The sequence below is a fragment of the Prionailurus bengalensis genome, chromosome C1 (assembly GCF_016509475.1).
Source record: "Prionailurus bengalensis isolate Pbe53 chromosome C1, Fcat_Pben_1.1_paternal_pri, whole genome shotgun sequence".
Taxonomy (NCBI): domain Eukaryota; kingdom Metazoa; phylum Chordata; class Mammalia; order Carnivora; family Felidae; genus Prionailurus; species Prionailurus bengalensis.
In genome coordinates, this window is record NC_057345.1 from 104,746,880 (window position 1) to 104,763,606 (window position 16,727).

The 16,727-nt window shown below is 43.0% G+C and overlaps 1 protein-coding gene across 1 annotated transcript; it reads right to left on the reverse strand.

Moving 5' to 3' along the window:
- Positions 1-1,280: 1,280 nt before the first annotated feature.
- Positions 1,281-4,505, reverse strand: LOC122481073 (thioredoxin interacting protein). The gene is made up of 8 exons (XM_043576075.1): positions 3,959-4,505; positions 3,388-3,460; positions 3,119-3,266; positions 2,804-2,906; positions 2,405-2,661; positions 2,152-2,308; positions 1,888-2,039; positions 1,281-1,739 (listed from the first exon to the last, which is right to left on the reverse strand). Exons 1-8 carry the CDS (start codon positions 4,206-4,208, stop codon positions 1,704-1,706), a joined length of 1,176 nt encoding a protein of 391 aa, XP_043432010.1. The 5' UTR covers positions 4,209-4,505; the 3' UTR covers positions 1,281-1,703.
- Positions 4,506-16,727: the final 12,222 nt, after the last annotated feature.

Sequence of the window (16,727 nt, forward strand, 5' to 3'; positions counted from 1 at the left end):
AAGTGCATGCACTCCAAAATCCAAGGAATTTCATTCTGAGTTATCTACGGGTGCAGAAAACTAGCCTAGACCACCAGAATATCCCACTACAGTTTTTAGTTAACTGGAAAAAAGACTAAATGTAGCTAAAATTCCTTCCTTTTGCACCCCAAACCCCACCCCTGGACTACAATCATTAAGGTCAATAGGGAAGCTTTTCTCCACAGGATTTCCAAAAATGGGAATCACTAAGTAGGGGTAAAGCTCCTTCAGGCACACTTTCCAGTAACTTCAAACACCACCTCACAGACAAGAAAACCATTTTTGCCATTAAAAAACTTTATTTTTATTTTTTACAAAGAATATCCCCCACTTGGGGTGAAAATATATCTGGTTAAGTACAAAATATAGTTTTTATCATACAAAAAGATAAACATTTACAAAACAAAAAAAATGAAACCGCTTTCAGCCCACATACTTTCTCAGAAGAAGGTGGAGCTCAGTGCTCTGACACAGGACAGTGAACAAAGTGCTAAGGCTGAGGGGTCCGACCAAGTGCTCAAGGGCTGCAGTTAGAGAGGACTGTCAACATGCCGGGTCTCCTAACACTGCAGGGAGCCCTGGGGGCTGTGGCGAAGGCAGCCTGCTCAGTTCTCATGGCAATGTCTGGAAGCTCTGATCACAGTGTTGGCGGCATCTTGATCTACAGTTCCTCGGAGGGTGTGGAGAAGTCACAGTGGGTGACGCTGATAGCAGCAACCCTTCTCACATAATTAAGAGTGTTAGAATTACAGAATTCTGTACACTGGGACAAAGCCTCAAAAGTGAGGAATAACACTTTTTTTTGTCATTGTGCTTAGCCCTAGAGACGTAGTAGACCAGTTTTAGCTTACATTTGAGATAGGGAAAAAAATTTTTTTCGAAAGGAACTAAAGTGCCAAGAATTATCACCTCAGAAGCAAGTCCAAGGAGTCATATGAAAAGAAAAACACATTCTCCCATATGAAAATGTTTGCAACAGGAGAATACAGTGCAATAGGCTCAAAAAATGGCTTTTAAGACCTTTGGTGGGGCATGGTTACAACTGCTTTAAGCCAGATTAAAGTACATTCGAAGCAAAGATAACAACCTTAGAGCTTCTTTTTAATTCACAGGGGAAGCTCTTCTCCAGAAGTTCAAACCACATCAAGTTCTGGAAGGTTTTTCTTTTCTTTCTGCTGTCTTTAAGTGTAAAACAAAGGGCAACACTGATTTTAAGAACCTTCTTGTCCCAAAATTTTGGCCATGATTTTTTTTTTTTACTTTTCCTAATTTGCTAAAGTGGCTCTGCTCCACACGGCACAAGAGTTCAAGATACAGAATCCCCTTCAAAAACCCTGGGGAAGACCATGTCAGGAGGCCATTTCTACCCCTTATTCAAACTTACTAAAAATGCCTTAATTTTCAAGATCTGAGAAAACAGGATGGGCCTGAATTTTTGTAGTGTGTTTTTAAACCCATCCAGCAAACACTCCCTATCACAACCTCTCCCTGGCTGAGGACGAGCGTGCACCATTTTAAGGCCCAGGAGGTCGCCTGCTGATCACCGCCTAACACTGGGAGTCAGAGGCTGGGGTGGACCCATACCCCACTGGAGAGACTGTTGAGTCTCTGAAAAAGTAAGAGTCCAAGAAGAGAGGCAGAAAGAAACAAGTAAGTACAGCTGCTTCTTTTCTTCCACGTGTTCACTGCACATTGTTGTTGAGAATGCAGGGATCCACCTGGGGGTGGGGGAGGCAAGAAGGGAGAGAAAGAAAAGACCATTTTAGTTTGGGTAAGAACTGACAGAACCACCCAGTTTAGCAATACCTCCAACTCAACTTCCTATGGAAGGTTTAAGACAAAACGTAGTGCTAAAATAATTCTCACCTCTGTGTAGGTAGGTGGTGGCATGAACTGGAATTCGGGAGCATACATAAAAATAGGGCTGTCTTGAGGACTGTCTGTGTCATCTAGCAGAGGAGTGGTGGGGCTCTCCAATCGGTGATCTTCAGGAATGATATCCATATAGCAAGGAGGAGCTAGAAAAAAATATAGGCATAAGAAGTCTGGCTGTGAAACACCTGACCATCACAATTTCACAAACCCAAGCAGGCCAAAGAGAAAGGATGGACATTATTAGGTCTGACTCACCTTCTGGGGTATCGGGGATGTTTAGATCTACCCAACTCATCTCAGAGCTGGTTCGGCTGGCCATGCTGGATGTCCGGCTGCTCAGACCTGACCGGCTACCAATTACGAGGGGCAGATCAAGGATGACTTTCTTGGAGCCGGGGACGCTGACATAGATCTAGAAAGGAAAAGGACAGTTTGTTAGATTACAAGTCTGGAGAAACCACTGCTATTTTGACAGAAGAATAATCTCTCTCTGACTCCACCCACTCACCAGTAAGGAGTATTCAACTCGAAGGATGTTGCAGCCCAGGATAGAAGGCCTAATCTTCTGCACCCGAAGGCTCTTGCCACGCCACGATGCACAGGTTCCTGAGATGATATGATTGCCTCTGACCGATGACAGCTTCTGCGTCAACACTTTGGTTTGGCCATTGGCAAGGTAAGTGTGGCGGGCTACTATGGCAGCTTTGGGGACCACGATGCGGGAACATGTATTCTCAAAGTCAGCATGGATAGAAATCTCATCACCTAAAAAATGAGAAAGGTGAAAACTTATTAGCTGCTGCTTGGTGCAATTAGTGACTTTTCTCCTATCCCTAGCCCCTGCCCTCACTCCCAAAACCACAGTCCCTGTTTTATCAGTCTACCATTTTAAGTACTAGGTTTTTACCTTCACAGAATCCTTTTCTGTCAATTCGGGCAGAGACAGACACTCGCCCATCAGGAATGAACATGCAGGAAACTTTCTTCTCCTTTTTAGCAGACACAGGGGCCTATGTTGAATAGGAGTAAAAAGAGGTTTTGAGAATTCTAGAGATCCTTTTTTTTTTTTCTCCTTTCCACTTCCTTATCTAGAACAGGCAACTTTCCTTCCCACCTTGGTAATTTAGGGCTGAATTCCCTGAAGTGCTTCAATCTAATGCCTAAGACACTTAATTTATCATCCCCGAAACCCAAGAGAAGAGGATTTTAAAATGAACCTCACCATTAAATCAGGAGTATTGACATCCACTAGATCCATCACTTCGAAAATTTTCTTGGTCTCTTGAGTGGGCTGGCTGGGACGATCAAGAAAAGCCTTCACCCAGTAGTCTACACACCCATACTTTCCTTTGAAGGATGTTCCCAAAGGCCTGTCAGGGGAAAAAAAGAAGCAGTTAATCTACAAATGCTCTCCAAGAACAGGAAGTGACCAAAGGCTGGGAAGAGTGTGAAAGATTAAAAAGTCCAAAGATGCATTCAGCAGACACCTACCCCTGAGGAAGCTCAAAGCCGAACTTGTACTCGTATTTGTTTCCAGGTCTCATGATCACCATCTCATTCTCACCTGAAAAGAAGGAGAAGCGAGTAGCCCATAAGTTTCTTGTTACACTTAAAATGCAGTTGTGCGATAAGGAGTTCCTGGGCAGCAAGCAAGCCTACTGTAGTTCCCCCACTTTTATCCAGTATGTTCTTAAATGAGATTCTGACGCATTTTGTTGGGCAAAAAGTTACAAAGCCCTGCAGTGATGACAGGCTACTATCATCTCAAACAGGAAGCAAGCAAAGAATAAGCAACTTATGCATAAAAAAAAAAATCCTTAAATAGCTAAGGCAACACCCCTCAGGATCACCTTCAGATCACAACACTGTAGGAAACTGTACAAATCACCATTTTTTAAGGAGTCTGCAAGTCAAAACTTAAAAAAAAAAAAAAAAGGAAGCAACACGAAATTCAAGCCGCTCAACCCGAGCAACTTGGAATATTTAGCAAAAGCTCCAACTGTCCGTTTCAACTCTTCCCGAATCAGCTTCCACCCTCCAGGCAGACAATGGGGCCACTCACCTGTGGGCTCGTCTTCCAAGAGAAGCGTGTCTTCGTAGCGCAAGTACTCGGAGGTCTGTTTGCACTGCTGGGATCCCTGCATCCACAGGACCTTCGCCACTCCGCAAGCCAGGATCCTGACAGCTTTGACTCGAGTGACTTCACAAACCTCCACTACCACCCGGCCAGCCACCTTCTCCCCACTGCCGTACACCTTTTCAGGGTCGTTAAAGACCACCTCAAAAGATTTGATCTTCTTGAACATCACCATGATTGGACTGGGTTGGCTTAACAGTTAAAAAACGGGGGAGAGAAAGAACAACAGCAAAAGTCCCAAATCTAAAAATTACAGAAAATTAAGGTTATCTCACTCTCCAACTCTCCACTAAAATCTGATGGAGATGTCAGGAAAACGTAAGCTGCGGGTTATGCCAAGGAATTTCCAGAGAAAAATCAGCTTTTTTTCCCCCTTTCCTCCAACAGCTGGAGGAGTGCTCCGGAGCTCGGCGAAAACACTCACGAACCTGGACCGAGGAGAGCAGTGTACAGTTGCTAGCGTGAGCCGGAAACTGTTTTATATAGTAGTCAGGCACCGCAGGGCCACGCGAGCGCTGGCCCGGAGGCTCGTGCTGCCCTCGTGCACAGCCCTCCCATTGGCTGCCCGGTCCTTGTTTACCGGGAGCCCAACCAATCGGCGAGGTCGCAGCGGCGCGTGGACACGGTGTGCGCCTGGCGGGGAAAATGGTTGTTGTGCGCCGCCGCCTCGCCGGGAGGAGGGGGCGGAGGGGCTGCGAGCGGCTGCCCTCCGGCCCAGAGGAAGCGGGGCCTCTCTGACCCTAGAATTTATCTCGGGCTGGTGGCCATCGGAGGGTGGGTGCAAATGCTTCTGGGCTGGGAGCGGCGTTTGCGGCAAAAGGAAAATGTGCTTAGGTGGGAATTTCATGCCTAGCCTTAGCCAGCGCAATTAATTTAGGGGCGACTGTTTATTCCCGGCTCACAAGTCGCAAGTCCTGTGAAAAACAATCCCTTCACTCCAAGAATACTTCAGATTTGGGGCGGAGGCCAGGGAGCGCTGGTGTTACAGTTCAGGAAGAGACCCTTTGTCCTTCTCTTGCCCCGCGGCTCTGTCAGCACCCAACCGACTGTGAAAGAAAAGGAGAACTTGCCACAAGTTGTAACCCCCCTTTCAGTCCTCAGTGGACAAAGGGTATGCTCGGCCTTCTTCCTCCCTCTCTAGCCCCTCGGAGCTCCGGAACTGCGTGCCTGCGCTGTTCTCACTCCCTGTACCCTCTATTCTGTTCTCTGTGTTCTCTGGAGCGTAGAAACAGGGCGTGTTCACATCCTGTTGGCTTTATCCCCCCGTCTCTTCAGTTTCTGCCTGCAAAGTTGAGGAACATTTTGTTTATGTTCCCCCCGGTTACCTATTACTCCTTAGTAAGGTGTGCTCTCTGGGCTCTGATTCTCTCTCACTCCCTACTTCGCAGGAAAGGAAAGGGGGGGGGGGGGAGACGTTTCACTTGCTTCGCCTTCCTGAATTCCTTGCCCTCCTTCTTGTCTGCATCCCCTCTGAAACTCACTAAATCAAAGGTACGTTCCTAGATCTGTTGCTCACACTGTTCACAGCCTTCTAGTTAAAAGTTCTCTTGTTTGTAACCAAAGCGTCAGTGGAGAGATGGCTGTTTTCCTGCTTGAAGGCAGAGTGTTCCTATCTTTCAAAAATGTTCTTCGAAGCCCTTCAGAAATCCCAGTAAGGAAACAAGACAAAAGGGTCACCGGGACACTATATGTTCAAGATAAAAGAGACCCTGACTCCTCACTCTGTGTCGTCCTTTGGCTGCCACATAGGTTTCCCCCCACCCCACCACTGGGCCATGAGATGACTTAGGAGCCGACTCCTGAGAAAGTACTCGAAAATGCAATCAGAAAGACTTGCAGTTGGGGCGCCTGGGTGGCGCAGTCGGTTAAGCGTCCGACTTCAGCCAGGTCATGATCTCGCGGCCCGTGAGTTCGAGCCCCGCGTCGGGCTCTGGGCTGATGGCTCAGAGCCTGGAGCCTGTTTCCGATTCTGTGTCTCCCTCTCTCTCTGCCCCTCCCCCGTTCATGCTCTGTCTCTCTCTGTCCCAAAAATAAATAAACGTTGAAAAAAAAATTAAAAAAAAAAGAAAGACTTGCAGCAATACAGGGATTTCCCCCCACACCTTTGCTTCGATTCCTGGGCCTCCCTCATGTCTGTGTTGAAGTATCAGGAGATTATGACCTCATTTTTTTTTTTTTTTTTTTTTTTAATGCTAGAAAGAGGAAGATAGTGCTTCCAAGACTGAGATGGGGAAGTAAATGAGAAACATTAGGATATACAGAAATCCTATTGTCAGCAAAAAGAAGGCTATTCATCGCTGTTAAGGATCCTTCTTTCCTTCCTCATACACCATAACTGGGTTGACACCCTAAGGCTAACAAGTTACAACCCAGCACCACTATTAAGCAAGCTCAACACTCAGGCATCAAAACTCCGTTGGAAATCACACACACCCCATCAACCCTCAGGAACAAAAAAGGGAACATGTTGATCCTTGGGGTGTGTGGGTTTGAGGCGGCACCCTGGTTTAGAAAGTTAATCAACAAGCGACTTGTTTTCCAGGCTGTCAACAATATTGATTGAATTATCAGGAGTAGGCAGGGTAGGACTCTCACCAAAATAATTTTAAAAATTCAAAACTGTGTCTTCTGGGAGAACTTTTAGTTTGATGGGTATGAAAGTGTACATAGATATGAAACATCAAAATGTTTAGGAAGAAATACATGAGCCAAGTGCGTGGTATGTAGCTACATAAATTCTGAGGGGCAAGGAGGAGAGGTGGGTAGAAATAGACCAGGATGTTGTTGATTCAGGGCGTGTTAGAGAAAAGGGAATGCTGGTATTTATTTGGGCACATCTATGAAGGGCTGAATTTTTTGAGCTTTTAAAAATCTTCAAGCAATTCTCTCTTGCTCTAAGTTTCTCTCTTGGGCTCAGTTTTTTTTCTTTCTTTCCCAGTTTGCAGAACTCAGTACAGACCACTTGTTTGCGCTGTGTTTGTTCCCTTCCGGGCCAAAAAACTATTTAGCCTTGGCAGTAAGCAGCTGCTGGCCAGGCCCCTGGCCAAGGCGTGTTCTGAAACGAAGCCCTCTTGGACAGAGTTGTTTACGACCTTTCACCTTATAACCCGGTATTCTGATTAAAATCTGCTCCCTGAGTCTTCTTTCTCAGTTCCTGCATCAAAGAAAGAAAAATCTTGTAAGTTCCTGTCCCAAAAGCAGGGGACATACAGTCGTGGGATGCGGTGGCGCAGTGGGGGAGGGGAGGGCAAGTCTAGGAGGAACAGCAAAGTAGGGCTAAGTCCAGGAGTTTTGCAAGTTAGATCATCTTTACCTGCACCTTCCCCACCCTCTTAATCTCTGTGCCAATAAAAAGCCCAATGGTGATTGTTGTTTGTTTTACTGGCGTTAGTTGAGTAAAGCCAGAGCTCTCAGGGAGGCAAGTGCCCTTCCTACTCTGTTCCAGCCAGGGTCAAAGTGCTGGCTGCATTGCTCTCTTCCTTAACTTCTGGCCTGATAAACACTTAGAACCCCAAAGTTCCTAATGGAGGACAAATCCCTTTCTTTGTCACCTCCACTCTGTGAACTTGCCTTTACCCGTGTCCATCAGGCTTTCCTACTTTTTTCCCTCGGCAATGTTAGTTTAGAGGCAAATAAAGGCCCAAAGGAAGTGTGGGATTCCAGACTGCTCAACTGTGGAGCATGCCTCTGGGTCAGGAATAAGAATATATTAATAATTGTACAGCATCTTGAGTTCAGAGTGCCTTTTTTTTGTCATTTATCAAGCACCTGTCATGGACCAAGTCCTTAACATAGTTATTTCAATGACATTTTATTTGTAAGTGCATCTGTCATCTTGTTCCAGAAAGGACTTAAGGTTAGATTATTTCATTGAATTCTCACAATAACTCTGTGACTCAGGGTTGATTAAGTCAGGCTCAGAGGGTTAAGTAACTTGCCTTGAGGTCACAAATTTTGTAAATAGAGCCACATCTTGAACCCAAGTTTGTCTGGTCTAAAGTATTGAACTCTTTCAGTTTTCCTGCCTCTCAGTACCTTAACACATTGGTTGTAGTTTCTTTTGGTTTTTTAAGCTTATTTATTTTGAGAGACAGAGAGAGCGGGCGGGGGGAGGGGGGGCAGGAGGGGCAGAGAGAGCAGGAGAGAGAGAATCCCAAGCAGGCTCCACACTGGCAGCGCAGAGCCCAGTGCGGGGCTCGAACTCAAGAGCCATGAGATCATGACCCTAGCTGAAACCAAGAGTCAGAAGCCTGGTACTGAGTCACCCAAGTTCCCCAGTGCTTTAACCCATTGTATCTTTTATCTTGTTTAATCCTACTGTAAAGGATTCAGGGCAAGACTCATAATGTTTTAGAGTCAAAGGGGACTCTAGCAGTCTTTAAAAAACAAACAACAGTGACAAAACAAAAAACAAGACCGAGGACATAAAGCTAATAACTGGTGCAGCCATTCTCCAAACCCTGGATTCTAAACACTTAACGTAGAGCTCTTGTCTCTACGACGCTTGGTGAGGGTTCTTGTTTTTTTTAGTTTAGATTTAATTATTAAAAATTCCTGATCTGGGGGCACCTGGGTGGCCCAGTTGGTTAAGCATCCAACTCTTGATTTTGGTTTAGGTCATAATCTCATGGTTCATGGGATCAAGCCCCATACTGGGCTGGGCACTGACAGTATGGAACCTGCTTGGGATTCTCTCTCTCTCCCTCTTGCTCTGCCTGTCCCTTGTTCATGCTTGCTGTCTCCTTCTCTCTCACAATACAATTAAAATAAAATAAAATAATAAAATAAAATAAAATAAATACAAAACGTTTTCTTCAAGGTTTCCAGAGTGGTTTTTTTTTTTGGCCTTATTGTCCTTGACTGCTATATAATTTGAAAACTGCCATCTTTTAAAACTTTAAGAGTTCATCTTGACTTTTAGAATTTCTCCTTTTCTGGCAACTTTTTTTTTTAATTTCTTTTTAATGCTCATTTATTTTTGAGAGAGACAGAGACAGAGTGTGAGCAAGGGTGGGACAGAGAGAGATAGAGGAAGACACAGAATGTGAAGCAGGCTCCAGGCTCTGAGCTGCCAGCACAGAGCCCGACACGGGGCTCAAACCCACGAACCGTAAGATGGTGACCTGAGTCAGACCCATAACTGACTGAGCTACCCAGGCGTCCCTCTGGCAATTTCTTTTTTCTCTGCCCCCTGAAAGCTTTTCTTGAGGACTTGTCCTTGGCCCTCTCCTTTTCTTCCTTTACATTTTGCTCTTCAATTTGCCCATCTGTATATCACTTGTGTCAAATTTATACTATGCCTTTAGCTTGTCTCCAGAGTTGCAGCTGGCATCTCAAATTCACCTTGTCCAGTGTAGAATTCATCATCTTGCCCTGCTGTGCTCAAATTCAGGTCTTCCCTTTAATACTTTTAATGGAACCATTATATACTCATTCCCCAATGAACAAGGTTTCAAATCAAGGAATTGCTTTTGATTCCTACTTCTATAACAGTCCCCACATCCAATCAATTGCCAAATTCGGTAGAGGCCATCTTCCCAGTGTTTCTAGAATTTACTTCTTATTTATTATTTCACTGACCGGCAGTCTGGTTCGTGTTCTTGTTACTTTTGCCTTGATTGTTTGAATACCTTGTAATGATCTTTCTGCTGTAATCTGTAGACCACGACTAGATTAATGTAACAGAATTTTATTCCTGTCTGTTTCTGTGATGCTCCAAGATTCATTGATTACTGAATCAAATCCAAATGCTTCAACCTGGCCTTCACAAATTGACCTCATCCCAGCTTTCCAGTCCATTTCTCACTACTTCCTCATGAATGTACCCTCTACCTCGGCCAAACCTGAGTACTCAGTGTTCCCCTGATACATCCTTCTCTGCCTCTGTGCCTTTGCTTATGCTTTTGTCTCTACCTGGAATACCTGATCTTCCTCCCCCACCTCTGAATTTTGAAGTCCTATTCACTCTTCCACAGACAGACAAATGACTTTTCCTCTCTGAAACCTGTCTTGATTCCCAATCGCTTCATCTTTCACCTTACAACCACACAGAATTTCGCTCTCTTTTGAATGCTCCATGACACAAATGTTATTTATATTTCTCATACAAAACCTACATGTAAATTCATGTAAATTTCCTTTTCTGTCCTAGATAATGAATTCCTAGAGAGCAGGAACTCTGTCCTCTTTTATCTTTGAATCCTTCATAGCATCTAGCAGAGTACATTTCATAGAGTTAGTATATTATTGAATACAAATTTGAATTGATAGACTGGAGTGTACCTCTAGAATACAGTATACCACTAATCAGAACCTAGTATTGTTTCTTATCAGTGTTAGACTTTAAACTTCAGTTCTTTCTGCTATACTGTAACTTATATAACCAGTCCCTCCTCAAAGCCTATGGCCCAATCATGTGTCAGGGCAAGGGTGGTAAGGAAGTGAGAGGCGATGGTTTGTTTTTCTGGGGAGAAAACCGGGCTATGTTGATATTTATAAGCATGAAAGAGATGGGACATTGTGTGCTTAGCCGAACTTCCTCTTTTCTAAGAAATTTTTTCTTGCACAATTTGGTAATCCATTTGGCTCAGCTCTGCCACCCAGTGGGTGAACTAATGTACCGTCCAGATCTTTAGTCCAAGGATTGTCTCGAATGCACGGAAGCTTTTCTGAGACCTGAAACCCTGAGTAACAAAGATGATTCTTTGATTGTGGGAAGAAGGAACAGAGGAAGGAATATGATATTCGTGACTGAGAGGAAGAAACTGTATATTAAACCAGTTTTCTTTTTTTTTATCCAGACCGACATTTAACAATACTTTGTTAACAGCATTTTAGAGTGTACATAGAGCTACTTATACATGTGCATTATTAAGCAATTGCATAAACATTTGATTCATTAAATAAGCAGGGAGATATTTTGCAGAAGAGAATATTATGATTCAGAGAGCTCAAGTGATTGCCTAGAGTCACACAGCGAGGATAAAATTCATATGACATATGGCTGAAAGATTTCTCAAGCAGTGCATCTCTGATCCTTAAAAAAAAAGAAAAGAAAAGAAAATTCAGGGGGTACCTGGGTGGCTCAGTCGGTTGGGCACCTGGCTCTTGATTTCAGCTAAGGTCATAATCTCAAGGTTTGTGGGATCAGGCCCATGTTGGGCTCCACGCTGCTTGGGACTCTCTCTCTCTCTCTCTCTCTCTCTCTCTCTCTCTCTGCCCCTTCCATGCTCTTGCACACTCGCGTGTGCTCTCTTTCAAAATAAATAAACTTAAAAAAAGGAAAATTCATCTCCTTTGTAAAGATTTCTATGATTTCTACCAGCAGATTTAACTTCCACCTTCTTTGTATCCCTACAGTATGTTGGACATAAGATTCTGTATATTATGAATATTGATCATTTATCTTATAATTATCTGTTTGTCTGTTTCTTTCCCTCTAAACCAAGTTCCCCAAAGGTTGTCTTATGGGCTGCACAATTTAGTTGCTTCAACAATTCTAAGGAAGGTTAAAAATCAATCAATAGGATTATTTTAGCTTGATCAGCTAATGTGTACTATAAATAGCCCAACCCATTCCTTGTCTTTCTGGTTCTCATTTGTTCTCTAACACTGATGGTGTTCCCCTGAAGCTGTAGCCTTGGCTGTGGTGGGTGCAGGGCTGTATCCTCCATGTAGAGAAAATAACACCATAGCAGAATATTTTCTGTTTCAGATGCTGTAGTTTTACCAAAGGGCCCTTCAATTCTTGGCTGGAGTGAGGTGGGGTGGGAGGGCAGAATGAAATAGCTGATAGATTTTTTTTTTTAATCTGACAACTCATTTCTTGGAGGAGTTAAAGAAAAGTGCTATATCAAAGACTGATTACATGAAGATATGGAATATAAATACAGTGGAATATTACTCAGCCATTAAAAAAATGAGATCTTGGGCGCCTGGGTGGCCCAGTCTGTCAAGCATCTGACTCTTGATTCAGGCTCAGGTCATGATCTTGCGGTTCACGAGATCAGGCCCTGTGTCTGGCTCTATGCTGCTAGTGCAGAGCCTGCCTGGGATTCTCTCTCTGTTCCTTCCCCACTTGTGTGAGCTCTCTCTCTCTCTCTCTCTCTCTGTCTGTCTCAAAAAATAAATAAAACTTAAAGAAAGAGAGATTTTGCCATCAGTGACAACATAGATGGACCTACAGAGTGTTATGCTAAGTGAAGTAAGTCAGAGAAAGACAAATACCATATGATGCCACTTATATGTGGAATCTAAAAACAAAACTAATGAATGAACAAACAAGGAGAAACAGACCCATAAATACAGATGGTTATAAAAGGGGAGGGGTGGGGGACGGACAAAATGGGTGAAGGAGTGGGAGGTCCAGGCTTCCAGTTATAGAATGAATAAGTCACGGGGATGAAAGTACAGCTTAGGGAATATAGTCAATGATACTGTAATAGTGTTCTTAGGTGACAGGTGGTGACTACCCTTGTGGTGAGCATAGCACTTACTTATTAACTTGCTGAACCACTATGTTGTACACCTGAAACTAAGACAACATTGTGTGTCAACTATACGTGTGTGTATGCATATATGTGTATGTATATATGTAAATACAAAATATTGGTTCTTTGAACCAATAGCAGACAATGATTCCAAAATCATTAGCCCTGTAGCGAAGGCAGAGTTCAGTTATCTTGCCGGATTTCTCTTTCACTTTCTCCAAGCCCACCCTCCATTTACAAGTTTTATCTCAGGAAACATATGTAACTTATTTCTTCCTATTGGGAAGGATGATGAATAATTTGGTTTGGGAGTAGGCAGAAAAATTGAGGAAGGCCTTTTATTTTCTAGTGGCTTTGCCTTCTTTCCTTTCCCTAGTGCTGGTATAGTTTCCTGGCACTGATTTTTGAGAACTGTAATTACTGGACCACAGAAATTATCTTATTGAGGGCTTACCAAAAAACATCAGTCCTCATGCCTCACTGAGGCGTTCAGTAGAGTCTCTTCCAATTCTTGTAGCCTGTTTATCTAGTATTTACTTTATATTTCTAGGTGATATGTTTCTTCTTTCCATTCTTAATTTAGAAATAGTAGACATAGCGTTGACTTTTTTGTTACAGTAATTGAAATGTCAGCTTTCACATCATGTTGTATACCTGCCTTCTCTTTCCTTTCACCTCATCCTCCTAATATGTATATCACAGTTTTGGCTGTATCAACAGCCAGTGTTTACATTATTGCCTCTGCGTAAATAATATCCTCTGTGGACCCAGGTAGTATATTTTCATTGTTTCATGTCTTGAACAACCCTTTGTTTGTTGAAAAGTTATAATCATTTATTTAAACAATTTATTGGTTTAACTGTGTACCTATCTTCAGTTTATTCCTGAGATTCCTGAAATGCCTATTCTGTCAAATGTTTATTAGAATTTTTTCTCAAATGACCAACATACCTAATAATCTAAGAAATCCATTTTTCTTTCTCAGGGAGGCTTGCCCCCGCCCCACCGAGTAATTCTTTCTAGTCACCACCGCCACCTGCTGACTGTTGTTGGAAGAGAAAGATGGAACTCTGAGGGGCAGGGCTGATGTTTTTAAGCCAGAAAATGGCCTTTTCTAAAGGTAGCTGACCTTTAGAATGACTTCATCTGAGGAAGGAATGAAATCATGAAATATTCTCTTTTCCTTGATCCATTATCCTCCTCTTTTCCTTTTCTAGAAGAAGAAAAGTCTGTTCTAATCTTCCTTAGGTTTTCTTTTTTGTTGTTCTGTTTTCTAATCTTTCTTTTGATACTGTGATCATTCTGAGCCTTTGTCTGATCCAACAAAGGAAAAGGGGAAGATGGGCTACCTGTTTTTAAAAAAAACTACAGCTTGGGGTGCCTGGGCGGCTCCGTGGGTTAAGTGTCTGACTCTTGATTCTTTGGTTCAGGTCATGATCTCACAGTTTGTGGGTTCAAGCCCCGGATTGGGCTCTGTGCTGATGGTGCAGAGCCTGCTTGGGATTCTCTCTCTCCCCTTCTCTCTGCCCCTCCCCTGCTCTCTCTCTCTTTCTTTCTCTCAAAAAATAAAATAAAATAATTGTTTAAATTACAGCTTTATTGGGTATACTTGATTTATAATAAACTACACATATTTAAAGTATATAATTTCATGGATTTTGACATACATATACTCATGAGATTGCTGCCACAATCAGGTTAATGAACATGTGACTCTCAAAATTTCCTCTTGCCCCCTTGTAAACCATCCCTTCCCCCTTCCCCCTTTTCACCCATTCCCAAACTATGTATTAGTTTGCATTTTCTAAAATTTTATAAAAATGGAAGCACACAGTATACACTCTTTTTTTGTTTGGCTTCTTTGCTTGCATGATTATCTTGAGATTCATCATGTTGTTATGTGTACTAGTTTATTTCATTTTATCGCTGACTGATATTCTGTTGTATGGATTGATACAACTGGTGTATCCATTCATCTGTGAATGGACATTTGGGTTGTCTCCAGTTTCTAATTTTGTTGGTTATTACAGAGAAAACTGTAACGAACATTTGTATGCAAGTCTTTGTGCTGACATGTTATCGTCATTTCTCTTGGGTCAATACCTAGGAGCGGAATGTTTAGATCATATGGTAGCTGTATGCTTGGCTTTAAAGAAATTGCCAAACTGTTTTTACAAAGTGGTTGTACCATTTTACATTCGCACCAGCAGCTTGTGAGAGCTCCACTTCTTGCCAACACTTGATATGGTCAGTCTTGTCAATTTTAGCCATTCTAGTGGTTGAGTAGTGTTTTCTCATTGTGACTAATTTGATTTGCATTCCCTTCGTGACTAATGATGTTGAGCATCTTTTCATGTGCTTATTCCAAGCTACCCATTTTTAAATACTCCCTTGTAATAGGGCTAACCTTAAGTTTGGGCAAAGGAAACAGTGTTACATGACAGGTACCATGAAAGAATCTCATTTACCAGTTGGCTATGAAATTCTTGACTGACTTGAAATTCCCACACCTGAGAGATAAAGTTACTCTTTTGAGTTAAGAGAACCAATATAAGGAGCACTTTAAAAAAAAAATGTTTATTCATTTTTGAGAGACAGAGACAGAGCGCAAGCAGGGAGGGGCAGAGGGAAAGAGAGAGACACAGAACCTGAAGCACACGGGGCTCAAACCCACGAACCAGGAGATCATGGCCTGAACCGAAGTCGGACACTTAACCCACTGAGCCACCCAGGCACCCCAGGAACACTTTCTAAAAAAAGAGTTTCTGAGGGAAAATGCCTGTGTGATGGGACAGCCTTGGACACCACCGTCTCCCCCATTCTCTTCCATTAGAACAGATGGTTTTCTAGATTCGCTACAGGTTTCAGAAAGTGTGAAGACTGTGATTTGAGGGAGTGGCAGAGTGGCTGTAGTGCTTAGAGGATACAGAGAGGAGGGAAGAGGGGATAAAGACAGGCAAAAAGATTTGAACTGGCAAGCCAGATAACACACCCTGCCTGGTAAGCCCCGGGGGTATCCAGGGGGGTTATGGTCAGGTGGGTGATACTGAGAGAAGAGGAAGAGAAGCGTGAACAGTGAAGTCAATAGAACAACTTCTAGTCTCAGTTTTCTCTTCTACAAACTAGATCCCTTCAACTTTGGGCTTTTGTTCCTCCTCTCCCCAGCTCTCCCTTTGGGCTTCTGATGACAAAAGAAAAAAGTCGTCTGTGCCCTGTTGGCAGCCACAGCTCCACTTCCTTGCCCACCTCCACACCCAGAATCTTTAATGGCCCTCTGTTTCCTTGACAACACAGCATAGTGGTTAAGAGTTAAGGCTCTGGAGCCCAACGCCTGGGTTCAACAATTATTGTCAATTAATTAATTACTGCTCTACCCTTTATTAGCTGTATGATTGTGGGCAAGTTGCTTAATCTTGTTGTACCTCAGTTTCCCTATATAAAAGTAAAGATGAGACTATTACCTTCCTTAGAGAGTTGTGAGAATTAAATGAATTTATGTTTTTAAAATGTTTAGAACATTGCCTGGTAGGTTTTAAGCTCTAATAAATGTTAGCTATTAATTTAAACTCCTTGGACCCACTTTCAAGATGTCTGCTAATTTGGCCTCTGTCCATCTACTGTTCTGTGCCTTTACTTCCTATCTATTTCATTTGAGTTTTGCTGGTTTCCTCACTGAATCATGAATCTATGCATAACTCCAGGTGGTTTCCATTGCCCCGGCAGGTCCTTAACAATTCAAATCCTACCCAGTCATCAAAGATCACTTCAAATCCCATCTCTTCTATTCCCTCTTCTTTATTATTTCCTTAGTTCGAATCAACTACCTTCCCATCTGAATTCATTGTACCACAGAATGTAGGGGATAACTGCACACTCATCACTCTTTCATGTGAATCAGTTGTGTCTCCCTAATAGCCTGTGAGCATCCTGAGGGCAGAAATAATATCTGATACTGCTGAGCTGTCTTTCAATGGAGTGAATACATTGCTTGTACTCCATTTCAAGCATGTGTAAAGAGATTCGGCATAGGCCACCGAAGAGGGTGTGAAGAATTCATAGCTTTAGTAACAGATCATTTAGGGGCGGGATGCCGGCTTCTTTCCTATCTGTGCCATCCTTCAAAGGGTCCAGACGATCCTCCTAAGATCCCGACGACCCCCACTTCACTTCTGAACCGAGAAAGCAGGACACATCTTACCCACTTA